At 45.7% G+C, this 26,685-nt stretch overlaps 1 protein-coding gene across 2 annotated transcripts in view; it reads left to right on the top strand.

The window, feature by feature from the left end:
• Positions 1-20,060, top strand: part of LOC119172312 (V-type proton ATPase 116 kDa subunit a 1-like) — a 47,813-nt gene extending 27,753 nt beyond the window's left edge. For both annotated transcript variants that reach the window (XM_075893580.1, XM_037423365.2), the window contains exons 13-19: positions 4,485-4,563; positions 4,635-4,753; positions 5,632-5,854; positions 14,583-14,714; positions 17,231-17,495; positions 18,040-18,211; positions 19,750-20,060. In XM_075893580.1, coding sequence (XP_075749695.1) covers positions 4,485-4,563; positions 4,635-4,753; positions 5,632-5,854; positions 14,583-14,714; positions 17,231-17,495; positions 18,040-18,211; positions 19,750-19,846 — 1,087 coding nt within the window. In that variant the 3' untranslated portion in view covers positions 19,847-20,060. The remainder of the gene's footprint in view (positions 1-4,484; positions 4,564-4,634; positions 4,754-5,631; positions 5,855-14,582; positions 14,715-17,230; positions 17,496-18,039; positions 18,212-19,749) is intronic.
• Positions 20,061-26,685: the final 6,625 nt, after the last annotated feature.

Genomic DNA, 26,685 nt, shown 5'->3' with positions numbered 1-26,685 from the left:
TTCTCTACATTGGTGCCCAATATGGCATTCAGGGTTGGTGGAGTACTTGCCTTTGAAAACTGACATCTTGCTTCTTGGACTCCCTCTGAACATTCAGCATGACAAATTTATGCTGAGAACACATTCTATGAGCAGTGTGCAAGGCAATATGGCCTGGCATTTCGTTCGATTGAGAGTCTCCCTTGTTCGCTAAGTGAAATGGTGACACCTATTACTTGCAAAAGAAGGAACAAAAGGTTGTAAATTTACCTAGTCCTCGTCATTTGCAAATCGCTTATCCATCGATATTGATTCCTATTTATTGTCACGGGGTTGTGATGTCAACGAAGGGGAGCAGACAGTACTGGGAAGAATAATCTATTTATTCGATCGAACCTGTGGTCAGGTAAAAGAAAAGGGAGACACTGGCACTGATAGCGGCGAACAGAGCATCGGCCGTCGATCAACTGACAAGCGACGAAGCGTGTTGGCATTTATACCCTTGCCATCGAATATTCTAGCGTTATCGCTAGCGGCGACGCAGGTTCCAGAAAAATCTGTAATGTTCACGAAGTGTGCGTAATCTTAACAAATTGATCTACCACAGCCTCGAAGCTTCTCAAACATCGTAGGCGTGGCTTGCGCTTAACATAGTGTAACGGGGCAATAACAAAGCTTGAGAAACTAATGTGGCATTGCCCCCCCTCTGAAAAGGCATCGTCCCGATGCTTTAACAAAAGATGAAGATGCAATACTAAAGACAATAAACAACAAGTATAAGCGATAAAGCACGCCAACAATAACAAAATACAGTCCTCAGGTTCGCACATGAAATGGCTTGAGGCGCTCCACATGGACGACTTCTGGTCGAGCACGGCACCCTTGAGAGTTCCTAATTTCGTCAGGAACAACCTCGTAGTCGAGTGGGTCGAGACGTTGAACTACTCTGTACGATCCGAAGTACTGTCGCAGAAGTTTTTCACTGAGCCCACGTCGGCATATCGGCGTCCATACCCAGACACAGTCCCCGAGATGGTACTGCACGAAGCTTCGTCGAAGATTGTCTTGGCAGCTGTCGGTCGCCTGCTGATTCTTGATACGAAGGCGGGCGAGTTGACCAGCTTCTTCCGCCCGCTGAAGGAAGGCAGTGACGTCAAGGTTCTCTTCGTCAGCAAGGTTTGGAAGCATAGCGTCGAGCGTCGTTGCCAGGCTCCTTTCATAGACCAACTTGTACGGCGTCATTTCTTGAACGACCGTATTGTATGCGAAGGTCACGTACGGAAGGGTTTGATCCCACATCTTGTGCTCGACGTCAACGTACATAGCCAGCATATGGGCGATGGTCTTATTTAGACGCTCAGTGAGGCCATTCATTGGTCATGGATGGTAGGCAGTGGTCTGGCGGTGACTTGTCTGGCTGTACCTCGGGATGGCCTGAGTTAGGTCCGCTGTAAGATCGTACCTCTGTCAGTAATGAGGACCTGTGGAGCTACGTGTCGCAAGACAGTTCTCGACGAAGAACTTTGCTGCCTCGACGGCAGTGCCTTTGGGCAGGGCCCTTGTCTCGGTGTAGTGCGTGGGGTAGTCGATGGCTATGACGATCCGTCTGTTCCTGGAATCCGATGTCGGGAACAGCCCCAGTAAGTTCATGCCGATTTGCTGGAATGGCCGGTTAGGTGGCTCGATGGGCTGGAGAAGTCCGGCTGGCCAGGTCGGCGGGGTCTTTCGTCGTTGGTAGTCCCGGCATGTCTTTATATAGTGAGTGACATCGGCGGAAAGACGTGGCCAGTAGTATTTCTTCTATATTCTTGCGAACGTATGGTATACACCGAGGTGTCCAGCCGTTGGGTCGTCGTATAGGGCATCCAGAACTCCTGGACTGAAGGTACTGCGACGAGGTAGTTGATCCGAAGTAGGGAGAAGTTTTTCTTCAGGAGAACATCATTCTGCAAAAAAAAAAACGACTCAACTCCTCGTTTGAATACTTTTGGGACAACAGCAGCCTTGCCCTCGAGGTATTCTACAAGGCTCCTGAGTTTCGGGTCAGCTCTCTGTCGCTCGGCGAAGTCGTCGGCACTTATGGTTCCTAAGCAGCAGTCATCGTCTTTCGGCGGTGGTTCGACGCGGGCACAAGACAGGCTGCCGGCGCCAGAGTGTTTTCTTCCAGACTTGTAAATAACGGTAACGTCGAATTCCTGAAGTCTCAGGCTCCACCATGCGAGGCGACCTGAAGGGTCTTTCAAGTTAGCTAGCCAACACAATGCATGGTGGCCACTCACAACTTTGAAGGGCCTGCCATAAAGGTAGGAGCGGAACTTCGATGTAGCCTAGATGATTGCAAGGCATTCCTTTTCTGTTGTAGAATAGTTGGTTTCTCCCTTTGATAATGACCGGCTAGCGTAACTGATGACTCTTCTCAGTCCGTTAGTCCTCTGCACAAGAACAGCGCCGAGTCTTACATTGCTTGTATCAGTGTGTGTTTCTGTCTCGGCGAATTCGTCGAAATGTGCGAGTAGCGGGGAGGCGTGTGCAGTCGTCGTTTCAGTTCCTGAAATGCTTCCTCCTGAGGTTTTTCCCACTTAAACTCCACGTCGGTCTTGGTAAGGTTAGCGAATGCCACGTTCGTTTCTCAAGCTTTGCTATCGCCCCGTTTGTGCTTTCCTTGACTTCAGTGCTCCAGTGCTTTCCTTGGCTTCATTATTTGTTGGCTTTATATTATTGCCTTTAATTGACTTTCTTTCATTTATTACCACACAAGGTTCTTAAGCCATTTTCCGTTTTGTATTAGAGCTGGGCGAACATCAAAATTTTGTATGTGAAGAGAATTTGAATATTTGTGAGTGCCAACCAAATAAAATATTTTTCAAATACTACGGATTGAAATTGCATGAAGAAAATGTTGGAGAGGATTTCTAAGCACATTCTTTTAAGAAAGCAACATAAAAGCATTTCTTTCAGCTAGGTTGACGACTCGCTGGCAGGGTGGTGTTTCATAGTTATCATATTAAGAATGAGGCATCCATAGGCGCAATTGTATATGTACATGATTTGCTGATGACAATGCTTCCCACGTGAAAGGCAGAGATGCACCTCGGCCTCTCCTCCTCTTTCAACTTCTTTGGAAGCCCAACTGAAATGACAGACAACAGCCTGCTCCCTTCGAGTCCAGAGTTTCAAGTTAGCCTCATAGATGCCATTATATAAGAACACCTGAAATTTTGTTTGCTGAAGATCTTTGGCATCCGTTTTTTTCCGACTTCTTACCCAAATTTATCCAAAACAGCATTAACTGAGCCCACACCTATCGCCATGTACCAGGTATCAGTGTTTTCTCCAGTCAATACATTTGCGAGCGTACAAGAGTTTGAAAAGGAAGATTTGCTGCAACATGAAAGTGTGATGGGGTGATGCATATTAAAAATCTGAAGGGGCCACTTTTGACTGTATTTGTCTTCAGGAAATTCGAATTTTAAAATTTTTGTGTGAACCGAATCAAATGGCAAACAGTATAGAAAAAGTTAAAAATTTTACATATTTCTACTCCCCTAATTTTTTATTTCAGTATATCCTAAATGGCTTTTTGGGGTGTCAGAATAGGGGAACATGCAAGATTTCATGTTTTTTTTTGCGTAAACTATGTGCGCTAGTACTTGTACTGAAAAAAAATTGTCTTTGACTCACTGCACCTGTTTTGGAAAGTCGAGGCCAACAATGTTGAATAAGTGTGTCTTGTTTCTCTCTAAGACCTGTTTGTTGACATGGGTGGTAATGGCATCAGCATTACTTGGTCAACTATTATGGCAATAATAAGTTGATTTTACTGAACAAGGCTTGCACTAAGCCTTTTGATTAGACTGAGACAATGCACTGTATTTAGACGAAGGTATCACATTTTTTGCTCTTTGAAAAGAGGTGCTTCGTAATGGCCACTTAAAAGTTCATTGGTCAGTGTAAATATTGATTGTGTACATGGTGGCCAGCTCCGTCAAGAGCCCGTGTAAATGTCTGTTCATGCAGATGTGCTGTTCAAAATATCTAAAACTTGCGCTTGTTGGTGTATCATTGCAACGCACCAGCGCACAATCACGATGAGGACAAGAAAGAAGAATACACTGTTCAGTTTATTTGCATAGCCTTTTTAGCTTATAAATTCCCAAATCGGAGCCTACTATGAGTGGGAGGCCATGCTATGCACATCAGCAAGACCCGGTTACTGGCCCTTTGTGTAATTAACGTCTCTGTTTACTGGCCAATTAGTTTGTTGAGGCTCAAATAACTCTGATCTTGAATGGCTTGTATGCAGTTCAAGTTATACTTATTGCAGCTTCACTTCGAAACCGTAGTATTAAACGTTTGATTAAATGTGGCGAGGCATTTTTATGTAGCAGAATGAGTAGGAAATATTTCTGTATGCTCAATACAAAATCTGTGCGAAAGGCTTCCCATGTGATACCAATCACTCGCTGCATGCTAAATACCTCGTTATTTTTTTATTCTGTCTTCAGGGTGGATTATAACGAGAATGAGCAGCTGGACCCAGTAGACAACTACTTGGGATTGCCTTACCCTTTTGGCGTGGATCCTGTAAGCCTCGTTACTATATTTTTGTAGTTTTTTACCTGCTTTTATTTATAACGTATAATTTCTGTCTGCAGGTGTGGCAGCTGGCTACCAACAAGATTCCTTTCACCAACTCTTACAAGATGAAGATGTCCATTGTGCTTGGTGTGTCGCAGATGCTTTTTGGAGTTTTTCTCAGTCTTTGGAACCACAGGTGAGGGTACTGCCAGCTTCTTTTAAGGTCAGAACTAGTTTTTCTTTTGAGCATCTTTAAATTCTCAGTTGAATGTGAGAAAAAAGATAGACATGAGAATGGGCAATTCAGTCTCTCGTTGCATTTCACGTGCCATCAATAATTATTACCTCTCTTGTGTGTCTGCCCTGCTTTGCAAAGAAATAAGCCTCCAATACTCCCGGCTGCTTTGCTTTGTGACATTTTTCACATGTCACTCAGTTTGGCAATTTAACTCTTTTGCTCTTATATGCTATTGGCTAAATGCTGTTATATGCTATTGGCTAAATGCCTTAATCTCAGTGGTGGTGATGGGCAGAAAGCTGACATTTCTACCCCGCCGTCGTGGTCTAGTGGCTAAGGTACTCGGCCGCATTTTCAATAGAGGCGGAAATGTTGTAGGCCGTGTGCTCAGATTTGGGTGCACGTCAAAGAACCCCAGGTGGTCAAAATTTCCGGAGCCCTCCACTACGGCGTCTCTAATAATCATATGGTGGTTTTGGGAAGTTCAACCCCACATATCAATCAGCTGACATTTCTGTATGATTAACTGCACCCCTGTATGCCTATTTAGGTGCACATTAAAGATCCCCCATTGTTCAAGATTATTTTGAGATCTGTGACTACAACAAATCGTGTTACAATTGTGACATTTAAAACTGCAAAATTTATCTTTTTTTTTTTTTGTGGCTAGTTTTGCGCCTGGTGAGAAACTCCACCATGAAGTAGTTGCAAGTAATCTGGTTGCACCTGTTAAATGCACAGTAATATAACTTACGTGGCTGTATAAGTGTTCTCCTTTCTAGGAACAAGTTTTCTTTTGTTGGAGCAACACTGAAGGGTTCATGGCTGTCATCCAGGTTCTTCCGCAACATTGCCAACGTGTGGTGTGAGTTTGTGCCTCAGCTGCTGTTCCTGTGTTCCATCTTCGGCTACCTCGTGATCATCATCTTTGCCAAGTGGACCATCAACTTTGGAAAGGACACATTCTGTGCTCCCAGCCTCCTGATCGCACTCATCAACATGTTTCTCTTCTCCTACCCAACCGAGCCTTGCTACCAGGCGCAGTTCTACAATGGACAGGTGAGAGGGAACATAACTTTTTTTTAGGGTTCCTATGCAAAAGCTGTACCTTTTTTCTTAAATTTAGGCATTATTTTTACTCCAGGCACATGCATTATATGGCAAATGTGTAACAGCATAGAAATGGAAAACTGGGCAGTTTTGAAAGTATACATGGCAAGTTTGTAAGTGTACATAACAGGTTTTTAAGTACACATGACAGGTTTGTAAGTATACATAGTAGAATGGTAAGCAGTATGTAAGTGAGGATCTAAGGCAAGAAAATCTGGGCATGAGAATATTGCCACGTTCCATTTCCCAAGTTTTGTTGTCGTCCCACAACACTACACAGTTCTCAGCGCAAACCACGCCTGCAGTTTTCGAGAAGCTTCCGGACTGTAGTAGATCATTTCGATAAGATCACGCCTACTCAGCGAACTGTACAGATTATTCTGGAACCTACGCCACCGCCAGCGATAACGCTAGACCATTCGACGGCAAGAATATAAATGCCGATGTGCTTCGCCGCTTGTCAGTAGTTGATCGACGGCCGACGCTCCGTTCACTGCTATGTGTGCAAGACTGCTACTGTAATCGCACTTTCCGTTTACCGGCACAGGCTCACCCAAATAAACAGTTAAATCCCAACATAAAGTCTCCTGTCTTCGGCCACGTCACCACCCCGTGACATCTGGTGGAAGTGTTGCTTCGTTCATGTACCGGACGCCCCCGTCAAGCCGTGAACCCAGCCCATGTCGCGGAGAAGACACCGACGCCAACCAGGAGCAGCGAACAAGCCGCCGACAGCAAGGGCTACCACCGGAGTACGGGCTTCTACAAGACAAGGCGCGGAAGACCTAGGCCATGACTGCGACTGCAGCGACAACGACAACCGCAGCGTTCCAGCCTACGATGGTCATGCATCAACCCAGGGAACCACCAATTTTTCATGGGTCATCGTTCGAAGACCCGGAGTCCTGGCTAGAAACATACGACCGTGTGGCCGCCCTCAATCACTGGGACCATGACGAAAAGCTCCGTCGTGTGTTCTTCTATTTGGAAGACACCGGAAGGACCCGGCTCGAAAATCTGGAGTCCACGCTCCGAACGTGGGATGTTTTCTGCGGCGCATTCCTGCAAACGTTCGCGAGCGTCGCTCGCAAAGAGAGGGCTGCTGCATTATTAGAGACCCGAGTTCAGCTACCAAATGAAAATGTCGCCATTTTCACAGAAGAAATGACCCGACTATTCCGTCACGTTGACCCAGACATGCCTGAGGAGAAAAAAGTTTGTTTCCTCATGCGAGGGGTCAAACAGGAGCTCTTCGCAGGACTGATGAGAAATCCACCGAACACCGTCCAAGAATTTGTAGCCGAAGCGACCACTATCGAAAAAATTCTGGACATGCGCACCAGACAGTATAATCGTCGCCTGACTCCAGAATGCGCTGCTGCTCAAGCCAGTAACTCCGAAGACCTGCGTGAAACGATCCGAGCGATCGTGCGGGAAGAGCTGCGCAAGCTGTTGCCTTCGGCGCAGCCTCAAGTGGATTCGATCGCTGACATTGTACGAGAAGAAGTTCGGCAATCGCTTCGAATTCCCCAAGCACCGCTGCCCGAGCCGGAAGCTATGAGCTACGCCGCTGCAGTGCGCCACAACGCTCCTCCCCGTCCACGCCAAAACGCCACCCCATCGCACTTCCGTCGACAGACGCCACCGCCGCCACTACCCCCACCGACGTCATACCGTTCGCCAGCGGCCCAGCGCAGTGCACCGAGGAAGACTGACGTCTGGCGCACCCCTGACCAATGCCCGCTCTGCTACCACTGCAGCGAGGCTGGACACACATACCGCCGTTGCCAGTGCCGACAGATGGGACTGCGTGGCTTCGCTGTCAATGCACCGCGTCCACAGCCAGGAGAATGACCACGTGACATCGCAGACTACCTGACAGGAACTCAGTAGACACCACGAAGCCCTTCGCGTTCGCCGTCGCCCAGCCGCCGCACGTCACCGCACCATTGGCAGTACTCTGGCCCAACGCAGGGCCGGTCTCTTAGCCCATATCCGGGAAACTAAGGGAAGCAACCGATGGAGGTGCGGTTGCTGTGCGACGAACCACCGAAGATCCTCCTCCGACGACGCGACGGAGCTTTCCGAACACAACGCCAACCAGGCAAAGCCCTAATGGCGAAACCTCACTTACCGAAGGTGACCTGACGACGCAACATGGAAGCAGCGGAACAAGCCGACGCAGCCGTAACCCGACGCCACGCCCTAACTGTAATGCGAGACGGCGAACTAGCGACCTCGACGTTCTTATCGACGCCCACAGTGTGACCGCTCTCGTCGATACTGGAGCCGACTACTCCGTCATCAGTGGGTCGTTCGCCGCGAAGTTAAAGGAAGTTAGGACAGCTTGGGAAGGCCCTGAAATCCGCACAGCCGGAGGTCATCTCGTAACGCCTGCAGGAATCTGACCAGCGAGAATCACCATTAACGGCCGTATTTATCCTACAGACTTCGTAGTCCTACAGCGTTGCTCGAGAGATGTCATCCTTGGTATGGACTTCTTATGCCTCCATGGTGCTGTCATCAACCTAAGAACAAAATGGATAACGTTATCCACAGAAGCACTACCGCCGCGCACGCCGTCAGGAAACCATCCCTTGAATATGCTGGAAGAACAAGTCACCATTCCGCCTCGTTCCAGCGTCATTATTTCAGTCGGCGCTCCTAAACCACCTGACTTGGAAGGCGTCGTTGAAGGCAGTCAGCATCTGTTGGTCACCCGAAATATTTGCGTCGCAAGAGGAATTGCAGAGCTGTGGGGAGGCAAAGCAACGGTTATGCTCACGAATTTCAGCAATGAGTACAAACATGTCAACAAAGGAACAACGGTCGCATACATCGAAGAAATTGTCGAAGCCACCAGTGCTTTCGCCCTCGCCGATTCTGCGGAACCTGCTCAGGGGAACCAAGCCCTTCCCATAGCTTTCGATGTCAATCCCAGACTTCTGAACCATAAGCAAGAACAGCTCAAGGCCCTGCTCCTGCAATACGAAGATTGCTTTTCGTCGTCATAAAAAATTCGGCAGACCCCAATCACGAAACATTGCATCATAACCGAAGAAAATGCCAGACCACTCCGTCAGAGTCAGTACAGGGTTTCGATGCGAGAATGTGAGGCCATGAAGAGACAAGTTGATGAAATGCTGCGGGATGACATCATCCAGCCGTCCAAGAGCCCATGGGCATCCCCCGTGGTGTTAGTGAAGAAAAAGGATGGGACCCTACGTTTCTGCGTCGATTATCGCCACCTGAACAAAATCACAAGAAATAACGTGTATCCTCTCCCACGAATAGACGACGCACTTGATCGGCTCCATAACGCCAAGTACTTTTCGCCAATGGACCTCAACACTGGCTATTGGCAAATCGAAGTCGACGAAAGAGACCGAGAGAAGACTGCGTTTATAACACCGGACGGCCTCTTCGAGTTTAAGGTGATGCCCTTCGGTCTTTGCTCAGCGCCTGCAACTTTTCAACGCGTTATGGATACAGTACTGGCAGGATTCAAGTGGCAGACTTGCCTTGTGTACTTGGACGACGTCGTCGTGTTTTCCTCGAGTTTCGACGAGCATCTTCGGCGCCTTGAAGCTGTACTTCAAGCCATCAAGACGTCCGGACTCACACTGAAGCCAGAAAAGTGCAGATTTGCGTACGAGGAGCTCTTGTTTCTGGGGCACGTTATTAGCAAGTCTGGAATTTGTCCCGATCCACGGAGAACAGCCGCCCACGCCGACTTCCCGCCGCCCACTGACAAGAAGGCGGTGCGCCGATTTCTGGGCCTGTGCGTCTATTATAGGCGGTTCGTGAAAAACTTCGCCCGCATTGCCGATCCTTTCACTAACCTTACCAAGGCCGACGTGGAGTTTAAGTGGGAAACGCCGCAGGAACACGCTTTCCAAAAGCTTAAACATCGCCTCCAGACGCCTCCGTTACTTGCCCATTTCGACGAATTCGCCGAGACAGAAATACACACTGACGCAAGCAGCATAGGTCTTGGCACCGTTCTTGTGCAGAGGGCTGACGAACTTGAAAGGGTTATTAGTTACGCCAGCCGATCGCTATCCAAAGCAGAAGCAAATTATTCCACGACAGAAAAGGAGTGCCTCGCCATCATCTGGGCTACGTCGAAATCTCGCCCCTACCTCTACGGCAGGCCCTTCAAAGTTGTAAGCGACCACCACACCTTGTGTTGGCTAGCCACCTTGAAGGACCCTTCACGTCGCCTCACACGATGGAGCCTGAGACTTCAAGAATATGACATTACTGTCATTTACAAGTCCGGCAAGAAACACTCCGACGCCGACTGTCTCTCTTGTGCGCCTGTCGACCAACCACCACCCGACGACCCGGATGACGACTACTTCTTGGGGACGATAACTACCGACGACTTCACTGAACGACAGCGGGCCGACCCGGAACTTAAGGCCCTGATAGAATACCTCGAAGGCAGGACCGCCGAAGTCCCGAAGGTATTCAAGCGCGCACTTGCGTCGTTCTTCCTGCGAAACTGTCTTCTACAAAAGAAAAACTTTTCACCACTTGGAGCTAAGTACCTCCTTGTGGTGCCTTCAGCTTTGCGGCCAGAATTCCTGCAGGCCCTGCACAACGATCCGACGGCAGGGCACCTCGGTGTTTCTCGCACGCTCGCGAGGATTCAAGAAAGGTACTACTGGCCACGTCTTACCACCGATGTCACTCGTTATGTGAGGACATGCCAGGACTGTCAGCGATGCAAGGCACCGCCGACAAGGCCAGCGGGACTTCTGCAGCCAATTGAACCACCTTGCCGACCTTTCCAGCAGATTGGTATGGACCTACTGGGGCCATTCCCGACGTCGGCTTTCGGAAACAAGTGGATCGTGGTAGCTACCGACTACCTCACCCGCTACGCCGAGACAAAAGCCCTTCCCAAAGGCAGTGCATCCGAGGTAGCTAAGTTCTTCGTCGAAAATATCGTCCTATGTCACGGCACCCTGGAGGTCCTTATCACCGACAGAGAAACAGCATTTGCTGCCGACTTAACTCAAGCGATCTTGGCAGACAGCCAGACAAACCACCGCCGGACGACAGCGTACCACCCACAGACTAACGGCCTCACCGAGCGGCTTAACAAGACGATTGCCGACATGCTGGCAATGTACGTCGATGTGGAACACAAGACGTGGGACGCCTTTCTTCCGTACGTGACCTTCGCATACAACACGGCGGTGCAGGAGACGACGCAGATATCTCCATTCAAATTGGTCTACGGAAGGAGCCCGGCAACGACGCTCGATACCATGTTACCCAACGTCACCGACGAAGAAAACCTCGATGTGAGTGAGTACCTTCAACGCGCCGAAGAAGCCCGACAACTCGCGCGTCTCCGTATCAAGAATCAACAGACGACAGACAGCCGCCGTTGCAATCTTCGACGACGCTTCGTGGAATACCAGCCTGGTGAACGTGTTTGGGTGTGGACTCTGATACGCAGACGTGGACTAAGTGAAAAGCTTCTGTGACGGTACTTTGGACTGTACAGGGCGGTTTGACGTCTCGGCCCACTTGATTACGAGGTTGTCCCCGACGGCATCACGAACTCTCAACGACGCCGATCGCGACCTGAAGCCGTCCATGTCGCGCGCCTCAAGCCGTTTCATTCGCGTTGACAAACTGAAACGGTGTTTTCTTTGTATTCATGTATCGTAATTTATTCATTGTACTTTCTTGCATTATTGTTGTACCTTCATCTTTAGTTAAAGCATCGGGACGATGCCTTTTTCAGAGGGGGCAATACCACGTACCATTTCTCAAGTTTTGTTGTCGTCCCAAAACACTACACAGTTCTCAGCGCAAACCGCGCCTGCAGTTTTCGAGAAGCTTCCGGACTGTAGTAGATCATTTCGATAAGATCACGCCTACTCTGCGAACTGTACAGATTATTCTGGAACCTACGCCACCGCCAGCGATAACGCTAGAACATTCGACGGCAAGAGTATAAATGCCGACGCGCTTTGCTGCTTGTCAGTAGTTGATCGACGGCCGACGCTTCGTTCACTGCTATCTGTGCAAGACTGCTACTGTAATCGCACTTTCCGTTTACCGGGCACAGGTTCGCCCAAATAAACAGTTAAATCCCAACGTAAAGTCTCCCGTCTTCGGCCACGTCACGACCCCGTGACAATATTATAGCCACATATTGGCGTCCAACGTAGGCGTGCTGTCGTCGCTAGTTTAATGAGAAGACAAAGGCGTACAGCTGAAGATGCAAGAGGCCAAAGCAGAGCAGTGCTTGTGGCTTCAAGCCAGCCAAAAGCACCTGTACATTTCAACTGCCTTGCGCCATGAGCCACCGGTGCTCGTCGTCTTTCTCTCCAGCCGGCTGGCCGCCACTGGCGCAGTGCTACGGTGTCTTGTCTTTAGTGTTGTCACCACGGTGTTATGGTGGTCATGGTGCTTGGCTGCTGATCCGAAAGTCACACGTTCAATCCCAGCTGCAGTGATCACATTTCAGGGGAGGGAAAATGCTTGAAGCCCGTGTTCTTAAATTTAGGCGCATGTTAAAAAAAACCCAGGTAATTCAAGTTTCCAGAGCCCTATTTTATGTTTTGCTCATAAACATATCTTGGTTTTCCTTCATAAAACCACTGTGATTATTGTCTTGTGTTGATGTGGGGGTTTCAACCCTGCAATGTCACTCCTACTAGCTCCCTCAAAATCAATATTAAAGGAGCTAGTCCGAACTTCCGACCGGGAGAAACAGTTGGCCATCGTTTCTTGGGTCGAAAGAGTCGCTTCCTGCATTGAGCCACTCCGAGGCGCCAGGCAAGTGACTTCATCAAATAAAGGTTGATATCATCATTTCCTAGCATTATCATTTGTCTCGCAATGTCATTTCATCGTTAATATATGTCGATCTGAAGCATGCTTGCTTGTGATCGTATGAGAGTGCCTATGGTACTAATGTACAGTCTTCAACAACATTCCTTGTAATATTTTGTCTGCCATTTGCCTATTTGTGGATGATTGCGTTCCTTATCGCTGCATAAATTCTGCCACTGACCAGACACTCTTGCAGAGGAACCTCGAGATAGTAGAAACCTGGTGTGACCTCTGGTTGAAGCTCATGAAACAAATCTATCCAAATGTAAAAGTGTGCTAGTGCTGTGAGAACATTCTGCGCTAAGTCATTCATACACATTAAAATCTACGACCCTTTTATGCATTTTATTGGTACTGTTATCCAGGTGTCTATACTACTGACACGCTCAGTCAGTCTGAACACATCACAAAATCAGTCAAACACATCCGAAACACTTATTTCATTAACTTTTCTCTTCCAAGTTGCATTTGAAAACTCCCCTATAAAGTACATATGCCAGACCTAAACTCGAATATGCCTGCGCAATATGGAGACCACATCAGAACTATTTAGTTGAATTACTAGAAAGCATCTTGAACTAGGTGGGTCATTTCATCAGCTCTGAAAATATTAGCCGTGCCAGCACCATCAAATCATTCATCAGTCTAAGCTTCTTGGCTGAGCAGAGAAAGACACTGCAGCTGGCACTGTTACCTAATCTCTATAACAGCTTCCCTGACCTTTGCACCTGCATTGTAATGCCACCTGTGTGAACATCGCGTTGGCTTTTCGATGCCGTGATTGTGCAGTGTATAACTGGCTTTACAAGTGCATTCATTAAGTTCATTTGGTTGTAGAAGAATGAAACTCACTACCCGATCTCTGATTGTCCATGAGTGTGACAATTCGAAATTCAGGCAGTTAGTTGTAGTGTGCCGAGCCTAGACGTCCTATAATCCACCGGCTGGCCAAGCCAAGGAGGAAAAGGGAGAAATAAAGAAAAAGTGGTTTTTGAAGCTTACGGCGGCGTCCACGGCCTTTTTCATTCCCTAATAGTCAAGCCACAACATTAGTGTCAACTCACTTGGCAGAATTAAACTGATCAACAGCAGACGTCTTCTCTCATCGACTCTAATAAGAAATGAGAATCTTACATTGTAACTGCTCTTTTTCCTCATTTATATCTTATATTTTGCCCTGCACCTTTATAGTCCTGAAAATTGTGCCTTTAAATTGGTAGCATTTCATTGTCTTCACTTCCATGAAAATGTATAACATACGTAACTATGCCTTCTTGTAGATTGTGCTTTCTAAACCAGTGCATTCAACATTTTGTGAACACATGCGAAAACATATTGAATGGGTCTTCCTTTTCCTTGTTTTTTTCTGGTGCTTGTGAAAACACAATGCAAATATTTTATGAACACACATGGAAACATATGGTATCTTTTTTATTATTTCTCTGTTTCATAGAAGTGTGCACCACTAATGCACCTAATTGTCTGTGGCATTTCTTGTTGTTCTTGCATATAATATTGTATATAATATAATATATAATACTATATTCTGATACCCTCTCCTTATGTAATGCCTAAACGGGGGCCTTTTGGGATAATAAATCAGTGATGACGTGAAGTGGAATAAGTGCGGCACCCATGTTTCTGGTTTCATATGCTATTTGCACAATATTTAATCGTATCATTCTGCAAATTTTTTCAGTTGTGTGCTGTCTATATATTGTTTTCATTCATTTACTTTAAAAGGTGAGCAGTGCAGCATGCTGGTCTATGAAATAGTGGTCATTTATGCAGCAGTTATCTCATTACATTTGTGCAGAAAGGCCTGCAGAGCTTGCTGGTCTTTGTGGCCTTGATTTGCATCCCATGGATCCTGCTTGCCAAGCCCTTCTATCTGCGCCACAAGCACAAGATGGCAATGAGCGCCAGGGCTGGCCGTCCAAACACGATTGTAAGCTTGCGAAGAATGATTCTGGGGTGGAAAGAGGAAATTCTCTTGTCCCATGTTCAATCGTATAAAGATCACCCTCTTGAATTTTTCACCTTTATCTTTCATAAATATAACATTCCAACTTTATTTAGCATTGCTGCAATGGCAGTGATAATGCAACTTGTTCACCATTTTCACCTCCTTGATTTCAAGTTGCTTTGTGTCGTTCTGTTACGATTATTGGTTTCACGTCTGCAGTTTGGGGCTGTTAAGTGTGGTGTTAAGCATGGAGACAGCATAGTTGTGTGATGTTTGATTGCACGTGAGGATACGATTGAAGGTGGCACTTTTATCTTCGTACGTGATTCCACTTTTGAAACTGCTAAATGGGTGTTAATAACCTCTGTTTATTACGCATCATACACCCAAAAAATGATGAACCAGCAAATTTTAAAATGCAGGCCTACGAGCAAGCACTCTGCCAGTAATATTGGTGAACGAGTTTTTATAGCAATAACCAAGGTGGCATTTGCATAACAAATATTCTTAAACCGATTATAACTGTTTTTGTCTTAAATTTTTTAAGAACATTAATATCTTGACAACACACAAATAATTTGCATGTCAACATTTTTTCCTACCCCTGTCATTTCTCCTGAAAATTGGGCATGGCCCCCAGTGGTCGTGTAGTGGCTAAGGTACTCACTTGGCTGCTGACCCACAGGTCATGGGATCGAATCTCTGCTGCGGCCACTGCATTTTTGATGGGAGGTGAAAATTTCATATGCCCGTGTGCTCAGATTTGGGTGCACATTAAAAAACCCCTGGTAGTAAAATTTCCAGAGCCCTCCACTACGGGGTCTCTCATAATCATATGGTGGTTTTGGGACATTAAACTCCACAAATCAACCAAATCAAATCTGAAAATTTGGCAGGAAAGCATCATAGAATGTAGCCGATGGGCCAGGAAAAACTGTTAATTGCAGCACTCAAAGATGGATGCTAATAACTCAGTGACATATGCGTTCACCCTTCAAGCAAACAGCACACCATCGAGCATCATTAATGAAGATCAGACTGTGAAGGCATTTAGTTTGAGGGAATAATCAGGCGCTCTCACAGAACACATGTGCCTCGTGTGCGTACACTATTTTGTTGCCACAATTGTTACAAACTACTGCCTGCCACAGTAATTATGGTTCTGTGCTGTGGTGCAGAAAGTTGTGGGTTAGATTCCCGGTGGCAGCTGCTCCACTTTTGTGGGGGTGGAATGGATAAATGCTCCAGTGGTACTAGTTATTTTGGTGCCCAATAATGGACCCTCGGTATGAAATTTTCCAGAGTCCTTCAAAGTAGCATCTCTCAAAAAACGCATTGTTTTGAAGACGTTAAGGAACTCGCAGTGCAATTTGACAAAATTCTTGCAAAGCTTCTTTTTCAAGAGTCGTCCATGGTGATCAGGGGCTACGGTGCTGGGCTGCTGACTCGAAGGTCACGAGTTTGATCCCGGCCATGGCAGTCATATTTCAGTGGAGGCGAAATGGTAAAGTGGTATACTGTTTGATGTCAGTGTTTGCCACCAAATGATTGAAATCTCCCAAGCCTTCTACCGGAGTGTCTCCTCATAATCATATCATAGTTTTGGGACATAGAACCCCAGGCATTATTACAATCCTGTTCAAGGAACATATTTTGATGGCTTACACTGGCTATTTAAAAATTGTGCCTGTTGATGCTTGGCCATCACAGCTGCATTGTGATAGAATCAACTTCAATGTAGCAAATTCCTCTCTATTATGAAAAGAGGAGCCAGAGCCTCATTCAGTGGCCTCTATTGTAGCATTCCTCGTAGACTATACTGCAGCCTTGCAACTCTATTCATAACTTGTTATGTAACGATAGTTCTTATTTTTAGTTTTTTTTTTTTTTTCATGTACATGTGACACACATAGATAATGTCATTCACCCCTAATGCCATTCATCACCTAGTGCCTTCGCTATAACCCATACGACTGAAGAATGCGTACTCTCGACACCAAGCTAGCTTGCTCAGTGCAGTACACATAAAACATTTTACCTAACGTCTGTCGTTTCAAACATCTGTTATGCGTGACTTTTAACCGATAACTGTAGCGAAGTTCACTTCAGAGTTGCTACAGCTTCCACGTGACAAGTATCATGTTGGATTCCAGGCTTCAAATTTAACATGGAATGACCGAAGTTGCTGTGATCTTTTGCAATGCAAGAACAAACTTGGGCCATTGCCACCGTAGTATGCTTGCGTCTGCATTTCACTACCCCTGAAATCAGATTAGAGGCGTGTTCATATTTTATTAGTATTACCCTTGAGTCATTAATTTCAAAGGTTGCTGTTATCAGCATTAGGTCAAATGTAATTGAATTTAGATGTGTGGCAGCTCCCCCGAAGAAGATGTCATTGAGGAACCTAATGTCCTAATACTGAATGTCAATTCTCGTACCCCTGTGGCATCAGTATCAGTCAAACAGGCTCGAGATCTTCACCTGTCTTTGCGTAGGCTGTTGCCTCCAGCTCGTCTCATCACGACCCAAAGGACGCCGAAGAAGGGGCAGTGGCCAATGTGACATCAGAGCCACCCAAAGCTGTTGGTGGAGGCGGCCACGGTGGAGGAGCCCACGGCGGTCACGGCAACGAGTTGGGTGAATTTGATTTTGGCGACACCTTCATCAACCAGACGATCCACACCATCGAGTACTGCCTGGGCTCTGTGTCGCACACTGCTTCCTACCTCCGACTTTGGGCTCTGAGCCTGGCTCATGCACGTGAGTGTCATTTCTGAAGGTTGCCTGTCGACTCGTTTACTGGCAGGCCATGTGAATTCGCTGAAGCCACAAGAAGTTTGGCAAAACCAAATAGACAAATCATCTTGCGTTCATCAAGTCCACTTTTCGAAACTGCGGATCCAGTGGCACCCTATGTTCAAGGATGTCAATCTCTTCAAACAAGCCTCTTGTCTCATTTGAATCCTTTCTGAAACGGTTTTTGTGACTGTCAAGTAACTTATTTATAGTACATATTTTATGTACTGTTGCAGCACGAATGCATAATATTGAATCAAGGCTACGTAGAAATGGGACGACCTTGTACCATTCGCTTGCTGAATCTACCTCCGTGTAAGCACTGTCATTTTTATTTGGGCCGTTTAACATCCTTGTACTTCAAACATCGTATGTGGTCGAACAGTGGTAAAGCAAAGTATTTAATTGCATCTTTGAGTAAATACGATAAGCTGCCTTTCTGCAGTGTGTCTATACAGTAGCATCTGCATGGATTCTAGCTGACGTCCATGTCTCCCATGTTGCGCAGAGCTGTCGGAGGTGCTGTGGAACATGGTCCTGAAGAATGGCCTCATGCCCATCAGTGTGGTCGGGGGCTTTGTGATGTACTTCACATTTGCCGCCTGGGCGTTCCTCACCGTGGCTGTGTTGCTCATCATGGAAGGGCTGTCAGCTTTTCTGCATGCCTTGCGTCTCCACTGGTAATACTTCTCTGCAGTTTTATCTAGAGCTGTACTTGGCACTTTTGATTATCTGTTTTCTCACTATCGTAGCTATAGAGATTGCATCAACCCCACTCACAAGTAGTGGAAACTGCATCGCTGTTGTGATGCAGACTACACCTAAATGGACACAACTCACACCTGTTAAGCTAGCACAAAGTAACCAATGTCTGCCTCAATGGCACAGTGATTACGATGCTCACCTGCCGACCTGAAGGTCATGAGTTCGATCCTAGCAGGGGCTGTCGTGTATCAGTGGAAGTGAAATGCTTGAAGCCCGCGTGTATTGTGCCATGTCTGTGCACGTCAAAGAACACGAGATGGTTGAAATTTACAGATCCCTCTAATACGGTGTGCCTCATGGCGATTTCGGCAGGTAAATCTCAGCTATTATGAGAACTAACCAATAAAAGAAGGATGTACTTGGTGTCGTTTGTCTTCAAAAAGTATTAGCAGAGTTTTGTCTGTCCTGGTGTTGAAGGTAAGAGAATGCTGGTGCTTCTTGGCACGTAGTACCATTAGATTTATCAACAAATACAGTAAGCATCGGTGGTAGCCTACAATAAAGCCAACTTTCTATGGCGCATTTAGGTGTTGGGCGTTTCTGCAAAGAGCAAATTCGGTCTTAAGTTACAACATTGATAGGCTTCAAATTCAAATAGATGCCAAAAACAACAGAATCTTTAAGCAAGCATTTATACTGGGCTTGTGCAAACATTGGAATGTTCGTACAAATATTACAGTATTCGAATTTGCTTTGATACAAATTAAAATTATTGAAAATCTTGCGAAGTGAACAAATAGGTACATATAAATCCACATGTAATTCTTTGTGGAGGTAGTTTCACTGCGGTAAACTGGTGCTAAATCATGAAAACACTGCATGAAATTTTGGTAAAGGTGGTTTCACTGCAATAAAAGAATGTTGAGCTGCGAAAGCATCTATTCAGGGGAAATTTACTGCCGTGAAGCCTCGCTTCAATCTTAAAGGAGCATATTACCCTCACATCGATTCATCGTTGTCAAATCATTCTTACATAGAAGCTTAGGCTATAGCTGAGCCAAGTACTGATAAGGACTACACTTTATTTACAGCAATCATTTTTTAAGTTTAAGTGCTTGTTATACCAGCTTAATATGCTTTTAGTATAGTAAATTTTGAGCGTAATATATTTCACAGGTTATCACAAGCCTGGGGTGCAACCACACCGGCCCCCACAGCCAGTAATGCACTTCCTCACCAGGATTGGCCACCCTGCTGCAGGATTGGCCACCCTGCTGCAGTATTTGACCATTATCTCTCATACGTATACACCAGTTCAGACACAATAATTACTTCAACTAAATTAACTAGTGCATTGCTGGCAACGTAGCACCTTTATAACAGTTCAGGCGCATTACTCTAATGTCCTCTGAAAAGACTTGATAGGCGTAGTAGTATTCTGCATGTCTACATAAACAACCAAAACACTGCATAAAACTGAAAATGTTTTTATTTGTTGCTGTTTTTCCTTTAGGGTGGAATTCCAAAGCAAGTTTTACAAGGGAGAAGGGTACATGTTTGTGCCATTCGCATTCGAGGCCATCCTGGAGGCACCTATTGCAGAAGACTAGATATGTAAAAAAAAAATACTCCTTTTCTTTCTCAATAGGAAAATTATGTGGCGACATGGCTGTTTAACTGCATTTGTTTGTGTGTGTTGTAAGAAAGAGAAGGTTTCTAAAATAGCCAAGGTAAACGAGTGTTGTTTATAATTATTGACAACAGTATTTATTTGGCATTAGCCACTTGTTGACGTGGAGTATCCAATAAAATTGGAAAAGTTGAGTGGTGTGAGGTCTCTGAGTGCATTGCTTATGGGCATTCAAAAAAGCCTTTGTTGGAGAGTGACTTGAGCGTTACCGTCCGAAACGCAGTGGAATTACGCCCCATATCGTACAGTTTTATAAAATAATACCTAGAGGGGAATCTGGTGCTTGTGTCAAGGCAAGCTGCTGCAACAGCGCTTGTAACCCCATCTGAAGACTTGTTTCTAATCTGCTTCCGATGAATCACGTTCTTGAGATTCGTGACGTTTGTTTGCCAAGAGTAAAACAGAGAAATATGAAAATATATTTAATTGAAACTTGCATCATTCATTTGTAGGTAAACTTTACATGAAAAAGTTTTTTGTGACCATGAGGTAGAAGTGAAAGCTGTACGAATTTAACAACCAGTGTATGCATTACACTAGTATTGCATTTAAGATTTGTCATCAAGATATAATAAATTTTTCCTACCACATTTGAAAACAAACACACTTGTTTTTTCTTCAGAAGTACGCATTATTTATTCATAGAAAAATCAGTACTGTATTAAGGAAGAAACACTTAACTTATCGTCTGCTACGATGCCAGGTGCATCTGTCCAAGTGGTCTGCCCCCAACGTACCTCTCGTTTTGTTGTGGAGCTGGAGGAGTGTGATGGTGAGTTTATATAGCTTCACCATCGTATGGCAGTTGATTTAAACGAGTTTTAGCAAGAAGGGATAATGAAAAAACATGAACTCTATGCAATATCCTGCTTTGATATGGGACGCTCAATCTATGCGCAGCGGTGAGTGAACGACGCTTCGCTTAAACTGTCAAATACAACTTGTAAAGCTCCAACATCGCAGCAAATCAAAAGACCTAGCGGTCTTCAGCTTTTTTCAACAACAATGGCACTGGTTCAGTGCTTTGCACCACACCCCACCACCCACGCTGTGCGATGAACTAATAGACTGTTCACCAGCTAACGCAATCCACTCTAAAGCCTGTACTTCCCATCATTCCCATGGGTGTACATACAAGGATCGCATAACCAGATTCTTCTCCAGGTATTATTGCCTGAAGATCCATGCCCTATACTTTGGTGGGTTTAAATGCGCATGTGAACAGTGATGGATTGTGCTGCAATGTACTAACAATGTAGCATGTCTGAAGTGTTGTAGTCTTGAAGCTAAATGGAAAAGCAATGCATCGAACAGGACAATCTCTGTGTTTTGCTTTGTGGATTACTATTTTTCTTATTTTGTTGACATCAGCTCCAACAAATTGCCTTAAACTTGGTATATTAGACTAATGCCCCCAGAGGACAAAGTACTTCATCTCTACTGGTGAACTAGTAGGTGCCGTCGAAATCTCTGATGTCACAACGTTCCTTGCAGGAACCTCAAAGTGGTGCTGCCACCTGCATTTTTTTTTACCACTTCAAAAGATGTGTTGCGGGGCTAGTTGGGTAATAATATTAAAACTTGGACACGCAAAATCGACGAGGCTAGAAAGGAGCACAGATAAAGAGGGCACGGCGCAACGAAGAATTGTGCCCTGTCCTGTGTATCCGTGCTCATTTCTGTCTTTGTCGGTTTCGCACCTAAATTTTAACATTATTTTACTGCGTTTTCTTGTTTACCTTGCGTCATCTTGCAGCAACTGCTGTAAGTGGGGTGATTTTGAAATTGTGAAAGAATAATGCACTAATATAAGAAAAATATTTTGAAATGAGGAGCATTTTTTAGTCGCGCTTTGACATCGGCATTGCCATTCGCACCCCCGCTGCGCATGCTCGCGTCTCATGTCTGCCGAGAAAAACGCCTGCAGAACTGTCGCCCCAGGAGCCATTGAAGGATAAGACAACACCGAGCGTTCAGCAAGTTGAGTGTGCGCAGGGGGGGGGGGTGCTTACTTCTCCCTCGAACGCGGGCGGTGTGTATATAAGCGGTGGAGCGCGCGTTCGAAATTCGGTCAAGGGCGTCTTTACTTGGCTTTCGCTTGACTTGACGCCTTACTTGACTGGAGAAGATGCAATTGAAGCAATAGTACCTTCAACCATTAGTAGGGCACAACCCAACACCAGCGTCCCACCACTCGTTGAAGGCAATGCTTCTGCTTCATTCAATAAATAAGAACAATAAAGACGAAATAACAATTAAGCATTCCCGAACCATACTCAATTACACAACATTCGTGCAAGCCATCTTTCATTAGGACTACCATTTCATCGGGACTACCGGGCGCGGTATTAATGAACGGGTTAGGGAGCATGAATTAAATTTAATGAAAGATGGTTTGGTGCATTTACCTATGCATTGTAAAGCCTGCGGGTGTGTACCACGCTTTGATGAGGTTAAGATTCTAGGTAGCAGTAGGCATAAAACTGTGCGTGGGTTGATGGAAGCATATTACATTAAAAAGAAAGGTGAAAATGGTATTAGCGAACCGTCGGTGACATTGTACTTATCGGAAGAGAGATTGTTCGATAGCTAGATAGCGTAAGGCTGTGTGAAGACTGCGCATGTCTGTATGTTGTTACTTAAGCCTGGATTTTCGCCCGGTCTACTTTTGTCGGAAGTGCCGCTTGTGCTTGTCATCGAGTGTTTCTTTACTTTGTGTGTGTATTATTTGCGGCCAAATCATGTCAGTAAGCAAGTACCAACTAGGCCAACAATAAGTATTGTTGCAAGAACATGTGCCACTGAAATTGGGATAGTCCCATTGGTCACCACTGGCCTACTGAAAATGGAGTAAGGAACACATGGGCAGTGAATGCCCATTAGTATTTCTGAACAGGCTGAACCAATAATTGGGAACGAATTATCAGGAATAACTTGGTGATAAACACAGGGGCAGCACATTTCACTTTTACTAGTAACCAGTGCTTTGCAGTTTCTGAATCTGAATGTTCTTTTCAACTAGACCAACCATCGTCAAACTATCGATTCTATCGAGACAGGTTTCGATGTTAGTCTGTAGAGCATGTACTGTCATGTGAAGAGGCTTGATTGTGGTGCACATTCGTGCACAGGACAATGTGTATGCAGTAATACGTTTTACTATATCATTGTCACCTGTCATCATAATTTCCTCTACCTCTTTCCCTTTTTTTCTCACCCTGACGAAGAGTAGCAGGCTAAAGACACTCTCCAGGCTAACATTTTCTTATTTCTCTTCTCTAAATGTTATATTCTTGCTTTGCTTGTTTGAAAATGTTCCATAGTAGGTGAAAATCTATTACGTTATTGCAGCGTACACAAAACAAATGATGAATGAAGGCAAAGAAAACAAACAAGCATTTACTGGAATGTGTTGTTTGGCTAAATGGTTCATTCTTAAAGGGCCCCTCACAAGGCTTGACAATTTTGAGCTGACGAGCGCAATGCATACATGGGGCGTTCACGATCACGTCTGCCAAAACTTGCAATGCTACGCGCCACAGAAATGGGTTAAATTTCAAGATAAACACCAATTGCCCTTCCTTTCGCGGGTGCGCACTGGGAAAATGAGGGCATAACGTAGATGTATGAATTGCGCTACGTAGACGGTAGTGCTCTGACGTCAGTCCTTTACGTAGACTGTGATATGATGCCGCCAACAGTAGCACGTGACCCAGCGAAAATTATTTCACACATATGTAGTTTGTGGAATTTCTCGCTTAAATAGATGAATAAAATGAGATAAATAATGAGACTCGAAAAGAGAGTGTGCGAGTCTTCTTCACCTTTTTCCGAAAATTTTAACGAGATGCGGGACGAATGCGTTTGCGTTTCGCATGCGTTCATGTTCCCGCGGTTAGCGCATCGAGCAGATGCCAGCTCTAAAAATTAAATTGATGCCCCTGCGCGTTCGAGCACTCAGTATGCTCACCTATTCTGCCGTATTTAAGCCAGCATTTTCAAACAAGCGTGCACCGAGGCAATCATCCCACAAAAACACAGTAGACCCCAAAATAACGCTGGTCAACAAAACAACGCCGCTCACGTGCTTGGGGACGTCATGCATATGTGACTGTTTGCTTGGATGCTTCTTCGAACGAACAACAACTGCCAGCATCTAAATAGAATTGGTTATGAGGTCTGGTGAGAGGCCCTTTAAAAAGACCCAACCGACGTCTACATGTGCTTATTGCAAAAAGGAGCTGTTTTTTTTTTTTTTTTTTCTCAGATGAAGTCAGTTGCAGGTTTATGCTCCATCCTGTCTACTTCCTTTCTTTTGTCTATGTGGGCTGCATCCTTCACCTTTCTTCAAACAAGCATTCGTTTCTTTTGCCTTATGCCCATGTCTGCTATTGTGTGCACGGTATATGTAACAAGCGATTCATGTCAATTAACTCTCCCAACTTTCTGTGTGATTAGGAAAGAGGTAACTGGCCATGACTGAGGAACTTTGCACACCCCGTGGGGGGGTATGTGCCAACAGTGTCTTAAGCACAGAAAACATCACAAGCGGGCACATCTGCCATGGTGGCCATTTTGTTTTTTACAAATGCAAGCTTTCTTTTCAATCATATATAAATTTTTAAATTGCACTTTAACATAGAACATCAAAATGAAGAATTGTTCTTTATGTAACATGATCATAGATTATCATAAATAGCTTCCACCTAATCGTCAACATAAATAAAGGTGGGAAATATGCAATCTTTTTACTTTGCATCGCAAGGCCCAGCAAAATAAACCATTTGCGGCACATCAATTCGTAGCATTTAATTTCAGAAAGCTTGTGCTCTACGATGTCTTTTGAAATGAAAAGTAGTTTTCACTTTTGCACTTACAGTCTTCTCGTTGGAAGGGTGCTTCACGATGGAGCTACAGAGGATTCACTATACTTGACTTTCAAGTAAATTAGAAAGGTGAATCTTAAGCAGTACACTTGCAAGTGTGCTGTCCCTCCCAGCCTGTATTCAAGGTGGTCAGCTGGGGCATGTAAGGGTGTAAGCAGAATTTTTTTTCAGGGCTAGGAGGAGGAAAGTGGGACACCACCTTTATCTCAAGTGGGAGCCGGGCAAGCAGATGCATGTGTTCGAACGTCATTTTGGCAAAAAAAAAAAAAGGGGGGGGGGGGCACGGGCTTATGTGTGCCACACCGTGGCTACACCACTTGACCTACCCTTGATTTGCGCCAGTCTGTGCCATTATTGTTAGTATCATCATCATCCGCGTAACACGTGCGATATATTGCGTCTCCTGCATCAGAATATCGGCCGCACCGGCAGCTCGCGCCTCTCGCTGTTCTTTTCCCATCAGCCAATGCGCCTTTCAGGATCGCGGCCCTTGGACGACAGCTCCAGGATTCTCTGACGGAAGGCAAGTTGCGTCCGCACTTTTGCTCGACGCCATCAGCGCGGCATGCGGGTCTGCACGCACGATTTTGCGGCGTGGCCACAATGACGGGCATGCGAGCACGATCGGGATATCAATCATTAGCGATTTCATCTTGCAGATCCCAGTAACTTTAACGCCGCGAGCGCCCGATACTTCTTCGGTTGGCGAGTCTTAATTAAGCGCCGTCTTGAAACACAACAGCGAAACGTTGCGATGGATAATAACTTGCTAATAATAATAATATATATGGAACCAAGATGCACCTAAATATTCCCTTTATTTTTGGAAACGTGAGTGCGCGCGCTAGTGCCGCGCGTACTTTTACTCTAGCAGGCGTCTGCGGCTGCACCTAATGCAGGGCTCGGCCAGACGCAGGACACTAGCCCTATCTCGGGTGTACCGGGGCGGGGGGAGGATAACGTGGAGCGTCAAGTTACCGATCGAAGCGGGCGCGCGCAAGTGACAGCACCTAACGCAAACACTCACGTCGTCTTCGTCGTGCACGCGTTGGTGCACCCGACGGGCAAAAGTAGCGATTGTGTAAATGCTGGTGGCTTGGTGTATGCGCAAAGAACCTATAATGACACGATGTTTACTTTAAAGAAAAGAAGGGGGGGGGGGTGAGGTGGGAAATTAGCGCCTTTCTTTTTTTAGGTCTCATCATTCTTTTAACTGCGAAAAAAAAAATCTTTAGCGCACATTGTTGCGCGTGTCACTTTCGTATTTTTATTTGTAAACTAAGCTTCACATTTCTGGCCGCCATTTGTCGCCGACAAGGATTTCCTTCTTCCATGGCCCTGCATGGAGGAACGTTGCTAGGAGTACAGTAACTGCCAGGAGAACACTGCGTAACCAATAACGCGGCGCAAAGCACGGATATTGCCCGTCACGGCTCAGCACGAGATCTGCGGAGGCACACACGCCGCCGCCAGCCTCGGCCGCTTACTGCTAGACCAGCTACACTGCGCAACACAGTGTGGCAACATTGTTCCCAGTGAATATGGCCGCCATGATGTCATTTTCTCCACACTTTTCACGTATACCGCGCCGGCTGGGCATGCCCTCTCCTATCTTTCCTTCCTCCGTGCCAGGGCCTCTGCTAACTTAAGTTGTTTCCTTCCTCCATGGTTGCCGATAACCGCTTCCCTTCTGTACCGACACGAAGTTTTTACCGAGAGAGATCGTTTTACGAACCTGGCCCCTGCGTGGTAATGTATTGTTGTGACGTTATAAATATGCGTAGAATTTTTTTTCTTATTGTTTGTATTGACCTCGCAATGCCTGCACACCAGATTGTTCCCTTGTTATTGATTGTGGGGGCAATTCTCAGGA

The sequence above is a fragment of the Rhipicephalus microplus genome, chromosome 4 (assembly GCF_043290135.1).
Source record: "Rhipicephalus microplus isolate Deutch F79 chromosome 4, USDA_Rmic, whole genome shotgun sequence".
NCBI lineage: Eukaryota > Metazoa > Arthropoda > Arachnida > Ixodida > Ixodidae > Rhipicephalus > Rhipicephalus microplus.
Note: the sequence above shows the minus strand (reverse complement) of the source record. Positions and strands in the feature narration are given on the sequence as shown.